The following is a 22,445-nucleotide window of genomic DNA, read 5'->3' as shown; positions in this document are numbered from 1 at the left end:
GTACCATCCAGAAAATCCCAGTGTTTTTGCTAATGTTCCACAATCCTCCACCATGACAAAGCTACATTAACTTCCATGAGATCTCTTGGAGGGCTTTCTTTGTAGCAAATTAGCATGCCAATGCAATGTGAAAGGAAACAGGGAGCTCGTGCAAAAAAGACTCAATAGTGGCATCTCAACTACACCTATTCAGCACAGCACACACAGACTGCTAAAACAAAGGGGAAAGGAAGGGGGAAAGGGGAAAATGGGGAAAGAAAAAGTATATATACATGTTTCGGTGAATAAATGTAGGCTGGAATTGGAATGATACATTAAAAAATTGGTAACATTCTTCCTCCAGGGACAGGAACTAGATGTCAGAAAAACAGAGCTGGAAGACTTTTCTCAGCATACTTTTGTTCCTTTTGAATTCTGTACCATGTGAATATATTATTCTAAAGCAAAACAAAACCCCTTTTAATTTTAAAAGCTTTAATTTAAAATCATAACAATGGCCATTTATACATGTAATACACAAATAGTATGGGGCTCTCTTATTTATTAACATCAGGCAGTAACTATTCTTGTTAGAAATTCTGCTGAAAAATTCCTACTACCTATCACATGTAATTTGACTATAACAGGAATTATCATTCAATATCATTTTTTAATGTGTCCATACCAGAATATAGTCAAAAAAAGAATAAAATGAGATGCTTACTCTCTTGCCTGGACTGGTGTCAATTTTTCAGTTTTCTTTTCTTGCTCCAGTGAATACCTATTTAACACAAATAACAGAACATTTTTTAATAAATAATTAATTTACCTCTTGTCAATTCTATCCATAGGCAAGAAGTAAATAATACTTTAACTTGCATTTTTTAATGACATACCATAAAACTATTAATAACCGTATGCCCCAACAGTCAACTTTTCAAATATTTCTGTCAACAAGTATAAATAATTTATTAGGGCCTAAGCAGCAAACTCTTTACCCTCTAATTCCTTAGTGAAGGAAAGCCCCCAGTCCCAAAGCAGGGAGCAAACTAGTAGCTTGTCAAACAACTCAAAACTTAGGTTTCTGGCCCTGCCTTCAACTAGGCCAGTGATTTTCAACCTTTTTCATCTCTGGCACACATAAACTAATACTAAAATTCTGTGGCACACCAAAAAAGATATTTTTTGCCAATCTTACCAAATAAATAGGTACAGTTTGATTCATTCATACCAGACAGGTATTGTTGTGTGGGCTGTTGTAATTTTTTACTTGACAATCCTAAGTGAAAAGAGGTCAGTGCCCCTGACTAAAGGGTCAGGTATTTTACATTTTAAAAATTATTGTGCCCTGGCTGGTGTGGCTCAGTGGACTGAGTGCCAGACTGCAAACAAACAGGTCACCAGTTCAATTCGCAGTCAAGGCACATGCCTGGGTTGCAGACCAGGTCCCCAGCAAGGAGCATGCAAGAGGCAACCACACATCAATGTTTCTCTCCCTCTTTCTCTCTCCTTTCCCCTCTCTAAAAATAAATAAATAAAGTATTTTTAAAAATAAAAATTATTGTGACACATTGGTTAAAAATCACTGAACTAGGCCAACGACCTAGTGAATCTGGAAAAGGCTATACTGAAATTATGCCACTACTCCTACAGCCATCAACAACACAACAATGAGGTTGATCATAAACCTTTTGCCTCCCTAGGCTAACTCTGATTAAAGAAGCATTGTTCTTGGAGGATTTGTTAATCAAATGCTACCCCATTTAATTAAGAAATAGGGCACACAAAGTAGACCACAACTTTTGATAAGGTTATAGTATATTAGAAATAGAAACTGCAATCATAATTACAGGAAAGTTGTTTAGTTTTACATCTTAATAACATTACAAAGAAAACTTACTGTTTTTAATTTTTAAAAATTTTTTATTTATTTTTAGAGAGAGGGGAAAGGAGGGAGAAAGAGAGGAAGAGAAACCTCCACGTGTGGTTGCCTCTCACATGGTCCCCACTGGGGGGACCTGGCCTGCAACCCAGACATGTGCCCTGAATGGGAATAGAACTGGCGACCCTTTGGTTCATAGCCCACGTTCAATCCACTGAGCTACACCAGCCAGTGCTAATTTTTTTTAATTCTTATTTTAGAGAGATGAGAAGGAGAAAGAGAGGGAGAGAAACATCAATGTGAGAGAGAAACATCCATCAGTTGCCTTCCAAATGTGCCCCATCCAGGGACTGAACCTGTACCCTAGGCATATGCCCTGACCATGAATAGTAACTGGCAACCTTTTGGTTTTTGAAAAAATGCCCAACCAACTAAGCCACAGCAGCTGGGCCAGAAACTTATTTTTAATCTCAGAGGTAAATGGGATCATTCACCATGCCTAGAAAGCAGTTATTTGAAATACAACTGAAACTTGTTATAAATTCCATTTAAGAGGACATCAGAGCCCATGCCGGGTGGCTCAGTTCATTGAAACATCATCCCGTGCGCAAAAAGGTTGCAGTTTCAATTCCCGATCGACATACCTAGATTGCAGGTTCATTCCCCCGGGTTGGGGCACACACAGAAAACAACCTATGTTTCTCTCACTTCAATGTTTCTCTCTCTCCCTTCCTCTCTAAAAATACATCCTCAGGTGAGAATTTCTTTTTTTAAAAAAGGACATCAGATATGCTATACAAGAGATACAAATGCTATACAAAATGCTTTACAAGCATTTTGCCAATATGCTTTACAAGCATTTTGCCAGTATGCTTTTGAAAAACATAAAACTGTACAGATGATACTTAAACCACTACACACTGAAACAGAGTAAAATAAAATTTACTTACGTCATTGGATTGCTATCTGGCAGGTAATATATGAAGTCTCTCATAGTCATTTTTGAACGATCCGGTGGCCTCTGACTTTCATTTATGGCATATTTGTTTTTCCATTGTTTCTAGAGACATATACACACAAAGATCCACTTTTATTTCATGAATATACAAGAATTTCAAGTGTCCTGTATTCAAGCACACAGTCCACTGTTGCATTCATGGCAAGTGCTTGAATATTACTCCTACCACAATTATGCCTACTTTTAGGAAAAAAATTATAAACTGAACATTAAAAAGTTATCATACATTAAGAAATTTTAAAAACTAAAGTGACTAGAACTGGATAAAAGGCCAATGTATAAAATCATGCTTACTGATTCCTTTCAACTACAATAATTCACTGAGAGGTTATAAATACATAGTTTTTGCTTAGCATGCAGTGAATTCTAATTCTGTGTATTATACAAAATTCTTGAAGCAAATGTTTAATCTTAGTTGCCCATTATAAATCAAATTAAGCATATTCTATAAAACATTTTAGAGACTTATATTGCAGAGGACATGAACTCAAATGTCATGTCCTCCACTGATATGTGATATAAAGCAAGTAATTTCTCTGAGCTTGTTCCCTCCTGTGTAAAATAGTGATATCTACTTCACACAGCTGAGAGAAATGAGAAAATGAGATAATGAATACAAAGCACCAAGGTAAGTGCCTGCCTCTTAATTTAAAAAAAAAGAGAATTTTGTAATTAATAAGAGCTGATATTTGTTAAGCTCTTAGTATTTGCCAGATACTAATCTAAATGAGTTTTACATGTATATACACATTTAGTCTTCACAAGCCTTCAATTAGGTAGATACTATCATTAGTCCTATTTTACAGATGAGAAAATACACATAGATTAATTAAATTGCCTAAAGTCACATAGTCAGTAAAGGGTGAATCTAATTTGTAACTAAGTAAGTAACTAAGTCCAGAGCTTACATGCTTCACTGCTGTTATATTGCCCTCTCAAAAAAATAATCTTCAAGATTAAAAAGAACACGGGCACTACTATATGCACACATAAAAATTTTTCCCATTTATAATTTTCCATATTGTCAATTTAGAAAATATTACTGATTCATTTCTGTTCAACTATACTTGTCTTAAATCAAATGAATATAATTCCTGCCACTTGGACATCCTCATAAAAAATCCAATTAAAAGTTATACATATGCTTGTATGTGTATCTCTGTGTATGTGTTTGTGTGTGTGAAACTTCTATTTGTGGCCTTCACCAAAAACAAAGATACATATTTTAAAAATATATAAAAATTACTATTATGGAAAATACAGCTTAAGTCCATAGTGCTTCTTAATCATTCTATTAAGAAAGGGGATATTAATATGAGGGATGTTATTTGGTTTTGTTCCACCATAAAAATGCTACAGATGCTTAATTTTTTCCTCCAAATGATGTTTGACTGATATAAAAAGAGAAATCTAGAAGGCAGCAGTCAAAATTCTGATTTTTCTCTCTTACCTTCTCTTTTCTTAATTCTTCTTTTAACATTTCTCTCAGTTTCTGGGCTTTGTATATTCGGTATCTGTCTGAGCATGGCTGTTTCTCTTTTGCTGGAACTGAGTTTGGCTGTGGAGCTTCTTGATTGACTGTAGATAAGGGATGAGGCTCTGGTGGGACATGGACACCAGGCTTAACCAGTGTAGGAGTACTTGATATTCGCTTTCTTCTCTGTGAAACAGTAGAGGAAGATTTACTGGGCTCTTCAACATCACTCTTACCATCAGTCTTTTCATCACTGTTGAAATTAAAAAAGAAAATAAAAAGGGCTTCATGGATCTTCTTTTAAATATTCTAATTTTAAAATCAATCTGGTGTCCTGGGTGGGTAGCTCAGCTGACTACGGTGTCATCCCAACATATTGGGTTGCAGGTTCCATCCCCAATCAGGGCACACAGAGTGAACGCACAGGTGGAGCAGCAAACTTGATGCCCGTTTCTCTCTCTCGATCTCCCCTCCCCTTTCAAATCAATAAAATTTTAAAAAATAAATAATCTGGTAAAAATCCAAAACAGTAAAGTCTCATTATTAAAAAAAAAAGACTGGAGATATATGTTACTTATAACAGAGGCTGAAGTAAAAATGTTTAGGAAATCATTAGATATGTAAATTCTATGAAGACTGTTGATATTTTTCAAATGTCAAGTCCCTAAGCGCATCATAGCACATAATTTTATGCTTAATGCTAGGTCCCTCAAAAAAAAACACCTTATTTAGCCTAATCTGAATCACTAAATAACTGAGCTAATTTTTTTAAAAGTTAAGCTTATAATTCACACCAACATCCTTCTAAACTGATCTAAATTATTGGCATTTTACTTTTATTACCAACCTGAGATCAGTCAAACCAAACATATACATCAAACCCCTGAAATATCTATATTGCAGTATTTGACAATATACATTTAGCTACACTAATCAAACAAAATTCTGTTTCAGGCAGAAATCATTTGTCTTTTGTAATACACAACTCTACTTATACAGCTACCAAACTCTTCACTCCACAAACATGCTCAGTCACTCCAAATTAGATATTACATATAATTCAGATCGGATATAAGTGTTTCAGGAATGGCCTGAAAGCAAGGTAAGTCAAGAAGAGAGCCGGGCAGGGAGCCCAGCCAGTGTGGTTCAGCTGATTGGGCATCATCCTACAAAGTGAAAGGTTGCCGGTTCAATTCCACATCAGGGCACATGTGGGTTGCCAGTCTGGTATCCAGAAGAGGCATGTGTGTAGAAGGCAGCCAATCGATGTTTCTCTCACATAGATGTTTCTCTCCCTCTCCTATCCCTCCCTTCCCCTCCCTCTAAAAATAAAAAAATTATAAAAATTTAAAAAGAGAGAATGTATAAGTTAAAAGTTAAAAGCTTTTTAATATGTTACAAAGTTACTATGCTACTTTTTTCATGTTACAGTTATACATAAAAGTGGAAACTGTCTAAACCTATAATACAACCTTTCCAAAAAGTCTCCAATTTAAATTCTTAACTCAACCATTACAATGTGATACATGCATTCCACCCAATTATGCTGAATGCATAAATACAGAACATATGCCCCTGGAAAAAAAGAGCCCAGAAATAAGCCCATGTCTCTATGGTCAATTAATATGTGACAAGGGAAGCATATGCATACATTGGAGTAAAAATAGCCTCTTCCACAAATGGTGTTGGGAAAACTGGACTGGTACATGCAAAAAAAACGAAACTAGACCAACTTACACCATATACCAGAATTAACTCAAAATGGGCAAAAGAGTTAAATATCAGTTGTGATACCATAAAAATCCTTGAGGAAAAAAATAGGCAGGAAATTTTTAGATATCCTATGTAGCAGTATTTTTGCCAATATATCTCCTAGGGCAAAGGAAATTCAGGAATAAACGAATAGGACTACATCAAATTAAAACGTTTCTGCACAGCTACAAAAAACCATCCTCAAAATGAAAAGGGAACTGACCAAATGGGAGAGCGTATTTGCCAATGGTACACTGGATAAAGCTGATCTCCAAAATATATAAAGAACTCATCCAACTCAACATGTGGAAGACAAAGTCCAGTTAAAAAATGAGCAAAGGACAAACAGAGGGTCCACAGGCATATGAAAGGATGCTCAGCATCACCTGCCATCAGAGAGATGCAAATTAAAACCATATTGAGATCACCTCACACCAGTCAGAATGGCCGTCATCAACAAATCAATAAACAGCAAGCACTAGCGAGACTGTGGAGAAAAGGGAACCCTAGTGCACTCTTGGTGGGAATGCAGACTGGCACAGCCCCTGGAGAAAACAGTATGGAATTTTCTAAAAAAACTAAAAATGGAACCTCCTTTTGACCCAGTGATTCCACTGCTGGGAATGTAACCTAAGAATGTTGAATCACCAATTCAAAAGAACTTATGCACCCCAATGTTCATAGCATTATTTACAATAGCCAAGAGCTGGAAACAGCCTAAGTGCCCATCAGTAAACAAGTCCATCAGCAAACTGGGCTACATTTACACAATGGAATACTACACAGCAGAAGGAAAGAATTCCTACCTTTTGTGACAGCATGAATAAACTGGAAAATATCATGCTAAGTGAAATAAGTCAGTCAATGAAAAGACAAATACCATATGATCTCACCTATAAGAAGATTCTAATAAACAAAATAAACTAACGAGCAAAATAGAACTAGAGGCATGAAAACATGGAACAGACTGACAGTGACCAGAGGGGTGGAGAACAAGGGATAATGGAGGAAAGAAGAAGAAGGGACTAGTGAAAGAACACATGGACATGGACAACAGTGCACGGACTGACTGTGGGAGCAGGTGGTGGGCTGGGTAGAGAAGGGGAAAGGGGGAAAAACTGGGCCAACTGTAATAGAATATTGATTAAAAATTTTCAAAAAGGACATGTACCCTATAGATTTTTACAAATAGCAAAGACACATAAAAAAGAAAAATGCATGATAAAAACACAGTATACTCCCTAAATGTTAACTCTAAAAATTAAATATTCTCCATCATAAATGTCAAGACTATATAGGCTTTTAGTAATTTATTAAATAATCAGTCATCATACATTATATGTATATGTTAACAGGATCTCTGTGAACTTTATTAATTTAACAGTGACTGGTATTTGTATTTCCATTTTTGGAAAGAATTTTGAAGCAAATTCACTTAAGAAACTTGGAAATTACTAAGTATCATTAAGCTAGCAAAATAACACCCCACTCCCAACACCAGTTCAGGCCAACAGAGGAAGAGGGGCCAAAAAGAATAAAATTTTCACCTTCACGCCAGAGCATAAACAGAATTTATACCATCTATCATTCAACAAATTGTTTTCTCTTTTTGGTGGAGGTGGTGGTGGTAAGTTCGTTTTTACTGGTGTCCTTTTAAACAAACAACTTATGGTTTATATCAGTTATCTCTTTTATCAGTTATCTCTAATCTTCACAATAATTCTAAAGCAAGTAATAGTATCATTATTCTACAAATGAGTAAATTCTGCCTAGGCAAAGTCTACTAAGTTGTTCAATCAGTTGAAGAATCCTGAATCCAAACGCAGTACATGACACACGCTTTTCTGTTCAGAAAGCATGGTCACCATGTTAAAGGGGCACACCCTCAAATCAAAGCAAGTACCAGACCTTTCCACTAGCATTAATCTGCAGAGCCAAAATAACACTGTTTTCCTTTAAAAACAAATGGGCCCTGACAGGCTACATCAGTTGGTCAGCGTATCATCCCGACACACCAAGGTTGCTGTTGGATCTTTGGTCAGGACAGATACAAGAAACAACCAACGAATGAATGGCTGAGTGGAACAAATCGATGTAGACTCTCTTCCTTCCTCTCTCTATCCCCTTTCTCGCTCTCCAAAAATCAATCAACAAAAAAATTAAATAAAAATGTTTTTAAGATGTAAAGTACCATCCCCGCAAAGTATTACAGAAGACTGAAAACTACGCTAACCTAAATTCTCTAATGACTAATAAGACATGTGGATATTATTCACTTCAAGACTGTTACCCTGGATTCCTCCCACGACCACTTTGGAGACCTGATTCTCTCCCCGATAACTTGTATCATCCGGCCTCAATTGTAAGACTTCGCGCAAGCGAGAGTTACTCCTATGGTAAAGTTTAACTGCTCGGCTTCCAGCTGACGGGCCCGGAGAGGCGGAGCAGATGAAAATGCCCCCCTCTTCAAGCTCTTACCTGCTCCTGGGAGCCTCTTGAGGCTGCGCTCCCTCGAAATCCACCAGAGGCACATCTGTGGGTTCCGCCGGCTTTGGGTCACGGGCCGCAGCAGGTTCCGGCGGCCTGGGAGCCTCTTGTCCACGCTGGGGAATAGGGGTGATGGAGGACCTAGCGCCCACACCAGGCCTGACATTCGGCTTCACGCTAAGGCGTGCCCTGCGGAACATGGCGGAGCCACGGGGCCCGGGGAGGCGGCCCTACGGCCGCTCTTAGCCCCGAGCCCCGGCCGCTGCCCGGAGAGGGGTTTAAGAACTACGCCCTTCCCACTAAGGGGCAAACCAGCCCAATGAGCAGCTACAGCAGATTCACGCCCCCGCCACCTCCTGCTGCCTCCCGCCGCCGCCTCTTCTTCATGACCCTGCCACAGTAACAGCTAAATTTCCCCCTACACCTTGCTCCCAGCCCTCAGAGGGAGCCTAAACTAATTGCGTCATCACCACGCGCTGCGGGATGACGTAAGACGCACAACCATCGGAGCCATGGTAACTGTCAAACTACAGAGTGGGTTACTGCTGAACTAGAAATAGAGATGCAAGACGGTGTGCTCTCCCCTCTCCAGGCGTCCTTAGGAGTTTTTGAAAAGAGAGTGGGGAGGTAGTCAATCCCTTAGTCCAAATTTTTACGGGAGAGCTGGCCGATCGCTGGCCGATGTTGTTTTTAGAGTGTTCTGTAGAGCAGGGCTTGCTCTCCAGCACATGCCCAAGCCTTAGAAATTCTAAATTGAGCAGAACATAGATTAGAAATTCAAGTGTGAAGCAACTGATAATAGTTACCTCCTAGGAAAGGAACTGGGTTTCTGAGAAAGATGTCGTGGGAGGAAGAGCATTCACGTATGTGGTGGTGTACTTTTCAATCTGGATGTACTGCCTGTTCAAAAATGATTACAGTTAAAACTCTATAAATTAATGTGAGTATTCTTAATCTACTACAGGAAGTCGCAGTAGAGCAACAAACAGGCATTCTGGGTAGGGGAGGAGAAAATACAATAAACAAATGAACAAAATAACTTAAGAATGCATTAAGTACTCTAAAAACATAAAGGGTAATATGACAAATTAATAAGAGACTGGCTTACTTTAGGTTGGATGGTCAGACAAGGCCCCTATGATAGAGGAAAATCAGGCAGAGAGGGGTTAGATCTACAGAGTATGGGCCTGTTTTTGAACTTGTAATACAAATACCCTGACTTGTGGAAACATAAAGTTCTCATTTTCTTCTCAGAAGAATAAAATTATTCTACAAGAGCATCCTGCTACCTTAATAACAAAATGTCAAAGGAATAAAATACTGAACTAATTGAAGAGATTGCTAGGTCATCCAGAGGAAGAAAGAACAAGGGCTTTGACAGTAGGAAGGCAAGGCTGAAATCACAGAAGAGATTGCTCTGACTGAAAGAAAATGGAGTTTCATGAGTTCCGTGGGCCCCCTCAAGTACTCTAAGGAAGCAACAGAACCTCAGATACACCTGAAAAAGCTCAAGAGCTTTGGCCAGAAACTTCATTGGTTAGAGCATTGTCCCCACTTGCCAAGGTTGTAGGTTAAATCCCCTGTCAGAGCACATACAAGACGCAACAACGGATGCATACAAATCAATGTCTGCCTCTCTCTCTCTTTCTCTCTCTCTCCACCTTCCTCCCTCCTCCCTTCTCATTCTCTCAAATCAATTAAAGAAAGAAGAAGCTCAAGAAATCAATAAGAACGACAACAAAAAACCCTACTGGAGTTGTCTCAAGAATCTTGGAGCCACTGCCAGGACCATATAGCTTTGTACAGTATATTCTAGTATAAACTGAAGACACAAGATCTTTCCTCAACTGTTCTGTTCCACATAAGCATCTAGGGTATCTCCACAATTCTGCATGTAAGAAAGTCAATAGTGACTAAGAAGTAATTTCCCATTAGTAAAAAGATAAGAACAGAGTCATATTTAATTTTATTATTCAAGTCAAAATATTTGTTACATGCCCAAATTTATGAAGTAAAGTCTTAATGGCATCACAGTAATTTTTAACTAGCAGACACATCCAACATTTCTCATGTACATGCTGTACATAATGTGTATCCCTACAGCTCAAAAACTGTATTTTCAGCTGCAAAGAAAAAGCTCAATGAGACTGTAAATTAAGTCCATATGCAGAAACAACTCTACTACTTACATTCCAATCCCACTTCCTTCCCTCCCTTGTTCATGATGTCTTTATCTCCATAAAGAACCTGTCCAGAAAGTCCGCTGCTCAAGTTATTCCAGAAGAGGTTTGCTAAGTGGAAACAGACACCTGTCCTGTAAACTGTATTGAGGAGGAGGGGTGGCAGGTAGAGAGTGATGAGCAAGGCTCTCAGAGATTAAAAGAATGACAACAATAGCTAACACATTCAGTACTAATTGAGGCTAATTTTAGGGTATCCAGAACACTTCTAAACATTTCTCAGTTTGTAATGGTTAATGGAATAGATAAAGAAAATAAGTGCCAACCAAATAAACATCAAGCATCTTTACATGTGTGTTTCTAGCAATGGCAGGTGCTCCACAGCTTTTACGTGGGCTCCAAGGTTATTCTGCGTTACGCTAAATATGAGGTAAGACTGCATCTCCGCCATCCTCTCCCCATCACACGACCCAAGCACAAAACCATTAACTTAAAACTCCTTAAAAGTACGGTCGACCGTGACAAGGGCACTGGTATAAAAAGGGAAATGAACAGAGTTTAGAGTCCGTCTTAAATTTGAAGGTTAGGTTAGTAGCTTCTAGTCTGAGTCTGTTTCCTCTTGAGTAAACTGAGAACAATGAAGACTGTCTACCTTGCATGGTTGGTGAGAGAATAAGGAAGGAAGTTAAGTAAAGGCCAAACACTGCCTTTCGCAGTTAATCTCGATCTGCTCTGTCTCATTCATCCCCTTCAAGTCGCTGCAAGAGGATGAATGAGGAAAGCTAACGTTCTTTGTGGGCAAGTTACATGTCACAGCATTTGTCATTTTTGTTATTTCCCAAAAATGGGAGCTAGTCAAGCCTCAGTGCCATGTAGAGGGTGGGGAAAATCCACACACGTCTATCCCTCTCTCTCAGACACAAGACCTGTTTTCGAGACTCTACCCAACTTGTAAAGCAGAAGATCCTGGGTTGCGGGCAGGGTACCGGAGCTGCGCCCCGAGTCGGGTCAGCCCCGCCGCGCACGCGCACGCGCACGCGCACGGGCTGGCCGGTCGCTCGGGTCGCTGTCGGCGTGGTCTCGATGGGCGGGGCGGTGGATCCAGCAGAGGCGGGGTCCAGCGAAGGGCGGGCACTGGCTCAGCCTTCCAGGTCCCTATGAGAGGACGTCCGCTGAGCCAGAGAGTAGGCTGTTGCTTTTCTGAGTTGCTCCCTTCCAAGGCTCCCTCGGCTGGTCCGCATGGCCCGTGAGTCTGCCGGCGAGATGGGGGAGCGGCGGGGAGCGCCCGGCTAGGAAGCCAATGGATCAGCGAGGCGCGGTTGGTGGGGAGGCGGGGGCTGGCTGATGAATCCCCTTGGGTCACACAGGGCGGGGACCCCGTCTTCACTCGGCAGAGAGAGGGACACTAGGCTTCAGTACAGCCTGGAAGGGTACCTGCCCCAGAGGTGCTCGAGTTTACACCGTAAAGAACACCTCCCCAGAGGTGAGGTGTGTGGAGACCGCAGCCCCGGGAGGGGTCCTGGTTTGGAGGTGGTCTGTAGCTGATACTTAAAATCATAAGGCCTAATAAAAACTGAACTCCGACTGAGCCTCCTCCCTAGTTCTTTTGTTTGGCCCTCACAGGTTAACGTTTCACCAGCATCTGCATTTGCTTGCTCAACAGTTGGCTTGTTGTGGGTCAACTTGTACGAAGTGTGATCTCGGTGTATCTTTCTCCACACACACCCCGCAAAAGCCAGAACTTACTTTGGAATACTGGCCCATGTATACAGTCTATTGGCATGGAATGCCCGGTTTAAAAGATCTGGTATGTAGAGCCAGCGAACACCTTGATTGGAATGATAATACTTTTAAGACCCAAAGTATGTACCTTTAAGTTTCCTCCTTGTGGTCAGATCTGGGAACACCACTCAGTGCAGTAGTCTGCTGACTTATCTATTAAAAAGCAAATGCACTTCAGATGCACTTAAATTAGAGCCTTATAATGGAGTTACTAATTTTGGAAACTTGAAAAGAGTATGACCCTTTCTCTTTGTAGGTGGAAATCAGCGAGAACTTGCCCGCCAGAAAAACATGAAGAAATCCCAGGAAATTAGCAAGGGCAAAAGAAAAGAGGATAGCTTGACTACCTCTCAGAGGAAACAAAGGTCAGTGATGCTAATAGAATTCTCAAGTCACTGAAGTTTTCATTATGGAGAATGGAAAGCCTTTTTTAAAAATTTTGGTAGAACTATGCCTAACCTGTAGAAAGGGGTTATACAGTTGAATATTTATTGTGTGCCAGGCATACTAAAACTACATGAGGTAGTTATCCCAACCCATGGATGAAGAATTTAAAGCTCTCAAGCTATTGCTTATTATGCAGAGAACCTCATATAACTCCACCACAACCATAAGAACTTCATTTGGCACAGCAAATGAACATCTTCCATATGTCCACGGTTAGCTGCCAGGAATACAATATTTTTTATTGTTATCCTATTACAGTTGCCCCAGTTTTTCCCCCTTTGCCCTCCCCCACCCAGCCCACAACCCACTCCCACTGTCAATCCCCACAGTGTTGGCCATAATCATGGGTCATTCACTAGCCCCATGTTCTTTGACTAGTCCCTTCCCCTTCTTTCCACCATTATCCCCCTCCCTACTCCCATCTGATCGCTGCGACACTTTCAAAGCAGGCATTCTGTCCAAACTAGTGTAGATGACAGGTGTCTCAATTATAGTGATAACTGTTTGGAAGGAGACAAAGAAAGTAAATATATGAAGCTATATTGACTTTGGAAGAACCATTGGATTGGACAAAATACAAATGAATAGCCTTGGTATATGACTATGTATGACAAATTATACAAAACTGCTGTAGGAATACTCTGAGACTGAACTTAAGTGAAAGAGTATTCATGTTTCTAAAACAGTTAATCAAAGTTGAATGTTACTCTAAAGTCAAATGTTGTTATCCATGTGGAACTTGGAGATCAAGTGGATAATTGACTACCCATGCTTTAGTGTGGCTTCTCTGTGGTCTTCAAGCCTGGCTGCACATTAGAACCACCCGGGAAACTGAAGCCTGCTCAGTCTCTTGTGCCCTACACCCAGTCCTGATTTACCAGGTAATTAGTCTGAGGTTAGGCATTAAAAGGTACTCTAGCTCTGGCAGGTGTGGCTCAGTTGGTTATAGCATCATCCTGTACACTGAGAGATCTCGGGTTCAATTCCCAGTCAAGGTACACACCTAAGTTGTGAGGTCAGTCTGGTTGGGGCATGTGCCAGAGGAAGCTGATGGATGCTTCTCTCTTGCATCGATGTTTCTGTCTTTCCTTTTCTCTCTCTAGAGTCAGTGGATATGTCCTCGGGTGAGAATTTTAAAAAGTAAAATATAAAAAGTGTTCTAGATAAATGTTTTTATACCTTAGTTAAACCTAACTTCAAAAAAACTTCCCAGGTGATTCTGATGTACAGCTAGAGTTAAGAATCATTGTTTAATGAGATTGAAGCCTTTAAATGTCATTCGTGCTTTCTTCTATGACATTTATGAAAATAAGTTTTGCCTTGCGGTTACGTTTACTCACATTAAAAGTGAAAGTGGTACAGATCAGTGACACTGAATTAGTATTTTTATTGGAGAGTCTGGCCACTGTTTAATGAATTCCCATGTCTTACAAAGCTCTGTGCCAAGTGTTCTATATGTAGTACCTCTAATCGTTGCAGCCCTGAAAAGTGGTATTGGGCTCAGTGCACAGAACAGGCAACTGAGACTCTAAATTCAGTGACAATACTAAGGTCATACAGCAAACACAGCAAAGCTTGGATTCAAACAGAAAACTGTCACTATTCTCTATGACACCACATTTCTTTGGAGCTGTCTTGTTTTTCCTGTCTTCTCATTCCTTGTTTTTGCTATTGGCTTTGCAGAAGTGTCTTATGCCAAGAGTAGAACCACTTATCCTGAACTAAAATATATTACTTAGTCCATGAAATAACAAGATGGAAAAGAGCCTGGACTTTGGAATTGGACAAAGCTTGGTTTTTATGTGATTTGGGACAAATCATTGAGCTCTAAAGCCTTTAATTTTTTCCTTTTTAAAGAAATATTGTATCTGAAATGTTAATCTAGAGCCAATAAAGTACCCAGATAGTCTGGTTGTAGTTCACACTTAATATGGCAGTGGAGTTCAGCCAGACACTCAAAGGGTTAATAAAATGCCCTGAATTTCCTACTTTTCTTTAGTGTAATCCATTTTTAATCACCAGCTATTGAGCTTTTCAGCTTATAAGAAACTGAATTACTTCATAACATATATGTTCTTATCCTAGGTACCAGTTAGTATATCCAGGAGATTTCCTCTTTTTTTTTAATTGGTTTTGGAGACAGGGAGGGAGAGAAACACCAATTTGTTGTTCCACTTACTTATGCATTCATTGGTTGCTTCTTGCATGTGCCCTGACCAGGGTTCAAACTCACAACCTTGACAGCAGGATGACACTTCAACTGAGCTACCCGGCCAGGGCTCTAGGAGACATCTTAAATGCCCCTTTTTTTCCCCAGGAAAAAGAATGAATTAACTTTGTTGACAACAAAGAATAATTACTATTATTTCTATATATAGCTCTTAACTAATGTCAGGTGCTTTTATATATATATATTCATAGCTATTCCTCGGAACCACCCTGATGTGTATTGCTCTAATTTTGAAAGGCTTTGAAATTATTTGCCCAAGGTCATAATAGCATAATAGTAGAGATGGTGTTCAAAATAAGATCTGACTTCCAAGCCTTTCCATTCTGTCTCCACCCATGAAAATGGAAAGACACGAATGTTTACATCTTCTTTTAAATTGTCTTGTAATATTCTGAATAGGTTATATATAGAAAACAAGGGAGAACATAATCAGCTTTTCTGTAACAACTTACAGCCTTTTCTCCTATTATAGGGACTCTGAGATCATGCAACAAAAGCAGAAAGCAGCTAATGAGAAGAAGTCGATGCAGACAAGAGAAAAATGATGACTGACAATTTGGAAAACCTGGGTGCTATTGCTGACTAGGTGTATCATAAGCTCTATGATCAGGATTTTGTAGAGTGAACAATCATTACATATGTTATAACATATCCTTATAAAAACTGTTTTAAACTCTACCTTTCAGCCTGACTTAGCGTGACATTTCAGGACCATTCTTCAAAGAATAAAACACTAGCCATGCTCGGGGGAGGGGGATATGAGGGGACTAAATGGTAATGGAAAAAAATACAATGAAGATTAAATCAAAATAAAATCAAACACTACCGTGCATGTGACATATTGGTGGCCATTTTTTAAGTGTATTTTATTGGTTATGCTATTACAGTTGTCTCAATTTCTTTTCCTCTTTGCGCTCTTCTGCCTGGTACCCCTGTTCCCTCCAGCAATACCTCTGCTTAATTCATATCCATGGGTCACGCCCCTAAGTTCTTTGGCTTCTTCATTTCCTATACTGTTCTTAACATCTGCCTGTCTATTTTGTACCTACCATTTATGATTCTTAATTCCTGTACCTTTTCCCTTATTCTCCCCCTCCCCTGTCCCTGCTGATAGCCCTCTATGTGATCTCCATATCTATGATTCTCTTTCTCTTCTAGTTGTTTGCTTAGTTGTTTTTTAGATTGTTGTTAATAGTTGTGAGTTTGTTGTCATTTTTCTGTTCATAGTTTTGATCTTTTTCTTAGATAACTCCCTTTAACATTTCATGTAACAAGGGTTTAGTGATGATGAACTCCTTTAGCTTTACCTTGTCTGGGAAGCACTTTATCTACCCTTCAATTCTAAATGATAGGTTTGCTGGACAGAGTAATCCTGGTTGTAGGTCCTTGCTTTTCATCACTTTGAATATTTCTTGTCAGTCCCTTCTTACTTGCAAAGTTTCTTTGAGAAATCATATGATAGTCTTATCGGCACTCCTTGGTAGGTAACTCTCCTTTCTCTTGCTTCTTTTAAGAGTCTCTCTTCATCTCTAGACCTGGCCCACAACCCAGGCATGTGCCCTGACCAGGAATTGAACCAGTGACCCCTTGGTTCACAGCCCGAGCTCAATCCATTGAGCTACACCAGCCAGGGCGTTTTCTTAACTTTTTTTTTAATAAAGATTTTTATTTATTTATTTATTTATCTTTACAGGGGAAGGAGAGAGAGAGAAACATCAATGTATGGTTGCCTTTCGTGCATCCCCTGCTGGTAGTTAGCCTGCAAGGAACCGGCATGCAACCCAGGCATGTGCCCTGACTGGGAATCGAACCGCAATCGTCTGGTTCGCAGGCCCGCGCTCAATCCACTGAGCTATGCCAGCCAGGGCCCGTTTTCCTAACTTTTAAAAAATATATTTTGCTCTTTTTTTTCAAAAGTTTTATTTATTTATCTTTAGAGGGGAAGGAAAGGAGAGGGAGAGAAATATCAACGTATGGATGCTTTTCATGTGTCCCGTACTGGGAACTGTCCTGCAACTCAGGCATGTGCCCTGACTGGGAATCGAACCGCAAACCTCTGGTTCTCAGGCCCATGCTCAATCCACTGAGCCACACCAGCCAGGGCCATTTTGCTCTTTTTCTGCATGTTTTGTAGATGGGAAATTTTTTCCCATTCTAAAGATTTTATTTATTTACTTTTAGAAATAGTAGAAGAGAAGGAGAGAAACATGATGTGCAAGAGAAACAGCAATCAGTTGCCTCTTTCATGCACCCAGCTGGGGACCTGGCCTGCAACCCAGGCTTATGCCCTGACCGGGAATCGAACCAGAGACCTTTCAGTCTGCAGGCCAGTACTCAATCCACTGAGCCACAACAGCCAGAGCAAGAGTTTTTCCATTCTAAAAAGTGTTGATCTATTTTTGTATTATATGTTCCAATTCTACCTTGTAAAGAGTGCTTTTCTGTTTAAGGTAGATGTACTACTGCCACTAGTTTTGAGTTCACAATGTTTCAAAACTACTGAACTTTCAAAAGCATATCCCCCCACAATTGTATACATATATCAAATCACCCTAACTATATTCAACTTTTGTCAACCCTACCTCAACATTACTGAAGGGAAAATATATATCCCTGAAGTGAAAACCTGCTGTGAAATGGACTTCGACACATGGATGATTAGATTCGTACATTTTACCATCTGTGTCATGGTTTAACAGAGATACCAACTAAGGAGGCAGCCTGCCAATGTCTTTAGGTACATTCCTACTTGTTTTTGGTGATGAGGATCTATAAACAGCAAAATTCAATTAAAAATCAAATTATTTTTATGATTGTCAATCAGTTTTTCATTAGATCAAAACTGAATAAGAACATTTATTAAACTGCCTCCTACAGCTTCATCTGTTAAAGTACTTGCTACATAGTAATCACATATTGAAATATGTTGGCTTTCCAGATGGCCTAGTCATGAAAATGGCGCTAAAATAGGAAGAATGGCTACAAGTTGCTCAAATGTACTTCTCTATGAGTCCCAGAAAGATTTATAGCTTCCTACCGCCTTTTCCTTACAACTTTGCTTCTTAAGCACTCATTAGCTAATAATACACTGTAAAAATTCACAAATAGCCTGCTATTGGACCATTTACCCAGGAAAACTGAGATTTTGAAATTTGTAACAAACCTGTTTTTTTAAATTGATTTTTAGAGAGAGGAAGGGAGAGAGAGAAAGAGAAATGCATCAACTTGTTCCACTTATTTAAACATTCATTGATTGATTTTTGTATGTAGCCTGATCGGGGATGGAACCTGCAACCTTGCAGGACAATGCTCTAACCAACTGAACTACCCAGCCACAGGTACAACATAACTTTCATAGAAGTATTTTCTATGTCACATGCTACTCTTGCTACTTTATCAGTTAGACATGACTTAGCTCACTGGTGTATCAATGCAAGAACATTTTCTTGCAGTATAGTTTTGTGTAGCCTTTCTCTACACTTGTGAGTTCACAAGAAATTGCATACCAACCTCACCGACATCAAGGTAATCCTATTGAATACTTTTCTTTTACAAACTTATTTGCATGTCAAGGATTTCTTTGGGGTGGGGGTGGGGAGTCAGAGATTCATTTGGCCTTGTACCACTCAAGATGACTATTACGGCCCTGACCTGTGTGGCTGGCTCAGTTGGTTGTGCATCAGCCCTCTAGGTGAAGGGGTCACCAGTTCCATTCCAGGTCAGGGCACGTGCCTGGGTTGCAGGTGCAGTCCTCAGCTGGGGCATGTGCAAGAGGCAGCTGATCAAATTGTCTCTATCACATCAATGTTTCTCTCCCTCTTTTCCTCCTTCCCTTCCCCTATCTCAAAAATAAGTAAATGAAGCCCTGGCTGGTGTAGCTCAGTGGATTGAGCAGAGGCCTGCGAACCAGACGATTGCGATTCGATTCCCAGTCAGGGCAAATGCCTGGGTTGCAGGCAGGTTCCCTGCAGGCCAACTCCCAGCAGGGGATGCACGAAAGGCAACCATACATTGATGTTTCTCTCCCTCTCTCCTTCCCCTCTAAAGATAAATAAATAAATAAAATATTTAAAAAAAAATAAGTAAATGAAGTCTTTTAAAAAAAGATAACTGTTAGGGTGGTTTATGAATGGATATTTAAAATCAAGTTATGTATTTTAATGTGACTGAGGAAATATAACCACATCAAAACTAAATTCAAGGCATATTGGATTTTTTGGTTGCAAACAGAATTGTTAATCTATTAATAAGTGCAATCCTTATTTGAAAGGATGACAGAGTCCCGAGTCCAAGGAAAAGGGGAAGACTCAAAGCTTTGGGAAGGTCAGGAGTTAGAACAGCTCCGAGTGCTATGAGGCAGTTTTTGTGCTGCTATCAGGTTGAAATCCTGACAACCATTTTCAGTCTTTATCTCAGGGTGCCTCCAGATGAATTTGGGGGGGGGGGAGTTATATGCTCACTCCCTCACCAAGAGAAGGGCAGCTCGCCTGAGTTTATGGTATAACCAAAACTGTATCTAGTGAGGAATAGGTGGCTCCTCAGATAAATTGGCGGTTTCATTGCCAGAAGGAAGGATGATGGGCAGACTAAAATGAAGTAAGAGTTTAATTCTTTTATTGCAAAGCTAAGACTAAATTTTAAAAATACAGATACATGATTATGTGAATCATGAAGGTGGTAAGTGAATGTTTAAGGTATGAGAAACAATGATGAAACCTATACCATTTCCCAAATAAATCCCTTTCCCAAATAAAGTCACATTCACAGGTCTCTGGTGGATACATCCTTTCGGGGGCTACCATTCAACCCACTACAGGGAGTGTTTTTAAAAGCAAAAATGGGAAATTTAGCTGTAACTTGGTACTTTTTAAAATAGCCATGTCTAGAGGTCAGTATGTATATAATAAGTCTGGCCATCATATGGATGTGTAGTAATTTATCCAGTCATTTTCTTATTCATGGAAAATAGAATGTTTTTAAGCCTTTACCACTACAAACAATTCTATAATATAGGCCATTATACTTACCCGATGAACTGGTGCTTTTGTTGCTATAAGGTGAATTGTTAAAGGTAGGATTCCTAGGGGAATGGCGTACATATTTATAATATTAAACAGGTATTCCCCAACAAGAGGGTAGCACTTCATAGCCCCATGCCTTTCATAACATCAGATATTATTAATCTCTAATAATTTTGCCAAAGTGAAAAAATGGTTCTCAGTTTTGGGGATTTTTTCCTCCCTTCCCTGGTTCTTGGTTTTTAATTTGCAATACTGTGGCTGTGGATGTTCAGCATCCTTTTGTTGATGAGAGAGACCTGGTTCTCGCTAATGCATGTAAAGAATTACAAATCAGCAAATCTATTATAATGCAAGCAGTCAGGGTTAATTAGTGATGAGTCTCCATAGAAGACAAGGGGCCTACCTAAGGTGCGCATGTGGCCAAGGGATGGGCAGCCAGGGTATGAAAGGCGTAGGTTCAGGGCAAACCTGGGCAGCAAAAGTAAGGGCAGCTGAAGGCCAGGGTGGCAAGCCCCCAGGCTGCCAGAGATTGGGTGACCTGAGGCCAGGAAGCCAGAGAGCCAAGAGAAATAGTCCTTTGTTCTGAGGACTTAGCCAGGATGGTTGTAAAAAACTTACATGTTGATTGATGGATAAAGGTAGTGCCAGCTTCCTGGGGAGTTGTGACTATCCAAACTTAGGTATGTGTGGGGGTCTGTTAGTCTGAATCCTTATCTTGCTCCAGATTCCATTTGTTTGTCTTGTTGTCTGACAGATATGTGACAGGAGGCAGTTAAGTTGGGGTAGTTACCCAAAGTTATTTATGGGCTTTTTCCTTTGGGCACTGTGGACTCTCTCCCACATTTCAGGCCTTGGAATGAAAGCACAGTTTCAAGGCTTTCTTTCCCAGATAGCAGAAGTCCTACATAGAATTTCAAGGGCTTCCCTTCTCCTCTGCTAACACAGCGTTTCTTGTGATGTTGGAACACTGGGCAATATCATTAGACCAGGCTCAGGACCACTGAGTTAGTGGATGAGACAGTCTCCTTCCCCCTCCATGCCTTGGTTTGCTATTTATCCTAAGTGCTAAAAGGCGTTTCCTAGCAACCAGGATGCTAGACGCCAGCCAGTAACAGCAGTGCAGTCTCAGAGTTCTTCTTATGCTATCTACTACCTCACTTTCATATGTGTATTAGACATTTGGATTTTTTTGGTGTGAACTGCCCATGTTTTACCTCTGCTTTATGTTTTTTTTTAATATTTTATTTACTTATTTTTAGAGAGAGGGGAAGGGAAGGTAAAAGAGTGGGAGAGACACATCAGTGTGTGTTTGCCTCTGGTGTGTCTCCTACTGGGGACCTGGCCTGCAATCCAGGCATGTGCCCTGCCTGGGAATTGAACTGGCGTCCCCTTTGCTCCACAGGCCTGTTCTCAATCTACTGAGCTACACCAGCCAGGATGGGGTTTTTTTTGTTTGTTTATTTGTTTGTTTGTTTGTTTGTTTTAGTCTTCTCAAGTACATACTACTGTTAATATCCATATTAATAGTTAAAGAAACTTAGATTTTGTTTAAGAAATTTTACAAGGTCACCAACTAGCAACTGGCAGTTTAAGGACTGAACCCAGGCAGACTGAGTACAGAACTTCCAGAATTTAGGCTTATTTTCATATTTATTGGCCATTTTTCTCCTCTGTGAATAACTTGTTTTTACCTTTGCTTGTTTTGCTGCTTTACTGTTAATTTCTTTGACAAAGCTTTTTTTATATATAAGGAATATTAGTATTTTTCATTACAAATATTTTCCAAACTATTCTTTGTTCTTTCATTTATGTTGCTTTTGCTAGAATTTTTAATTATGTAATAAAATGTCTAGTTTCTAAGATACAGACTGACAGCTGGCAAACTTATCCAGTGTAACATGTTTTTAAAAAAATTTTTACAGACATTTATTTTGCACAATTCTAGACACTGAGAAGCACAAGATTAAGGTGTCAGCATGGTTGGGTACTGGTGAAGGCCCCCTTGTGGGATGCAGACTGCCTACTTCTTGCTGTGTTCTCTCATAGTGAATATAACATTTTTTAATGAACTTGAATGCCTTTATTTGGGTGAACTAGGTGGAGTGGGGACACTGGTGGATGAGTAGTCTTGAATTAACTGATTACAGTACTTACTACCCCTTATTGTTTACTCCTCTTTGACTCATTTACATT

General features: G+C 39.8%; 2 protein-coding genes across 4 annotated transcripts in view; one reads left to right on the top strand and one right to left on the bottom strand.

The window, feature by feature from the left end:
* The window catches only part of BDP1 (BDP1 general transcription factor IIIB subunit), a 109,345-nt gene extending 100,317 nt beyond the window's left edge, over nucleotides 1–9,028 (bottom strand). For both annotated transcript variants that reach the window (XM_037032431.1, XM_037032432.1), the window contains exons 1-4: nucleotides 8,584–9,028; nucleotides 4,330–4,606; nucleotides 2,812–2,921; nucleotides 704–760 (exon numbers count right to left, since the gene is read on the bottom strand). In XM_037032431.1, the coding sequence (XP_036888326.1) occupies nucleotides 704–760; nucleotides 2,812–2,921; nucleotides 4,330–4,606; nucleotides 8,584–8,792 (653 nt within the window). In that variant the 5' untranslated portion in view covers nucleotides 8,793–9,028. The remainder of the gene's footprint in view (nucleotides 1–703; nucleotides 761–2,811; nucleotides 2,922–4,329; nucleotides 4,607–8,583) is intronic.
* Nucleotides 9,029–11,880: 2,852 nt separating this feature from the next.
* On the top strand, nucleotides 11,881–16,012 carry LOC118977393 (small EDRK-rich factor 1). Of its 2 annotated transcripts, none has more exons than XM_037032373.1 (3): nucleotides 11,881–12,018; nucleotides 12,811–12,919; nucleotides 15,704–16,012. In XM_037032373.1, exons 1-3 carry the CDS (start codon nucleotides 12,012–12,014, stop codon nucleotides 15,774–15,776), a joined length of 189 nt encoding a protein of 62 aa, XP_036888268.1. In that variant the 5' UTR covers nucleotides 11,881–12,011; the 3' UTR covers nucleotides 15,777–16,012. The 2 variants fall into 2 exon arrangements, with proteins under 2 accessions (XP_036888268.1, XP_036888267.1); XM_037032372.1 differs by lacking the exons at nucleotides 11,881–12,018; nucleotides 15,704–16,012 and adding exons at nucleotides 12,097–12,260; nucleotides 12,436–12,579 and having other exon boundaries at nucleotides 12,811–12,874.
* The last annotated feature ends 6,433 nt before the right edge of the window (nucleotides 16,013–22,445 follow it).

Source organism: Sturnira hondurensis, unplaced genomic scaffold, assembly GCF_014824575.4.
Source record: "Sturnira hondurensis isolate 20B ecotype Veracruz unplaced genomic scaffold, ASM1482457v3 Scaffold0021354, whole genome shotgun sequence".
NCBI lineage: Eukaryota > Metazoa > Chordata > Mammalia > Chiroptera > Phyllostomidae > Sturnira > Sturnira hondurensis.
This window is presented reverse-complemented; position numbering and strand designations above follow the sequence as displayed.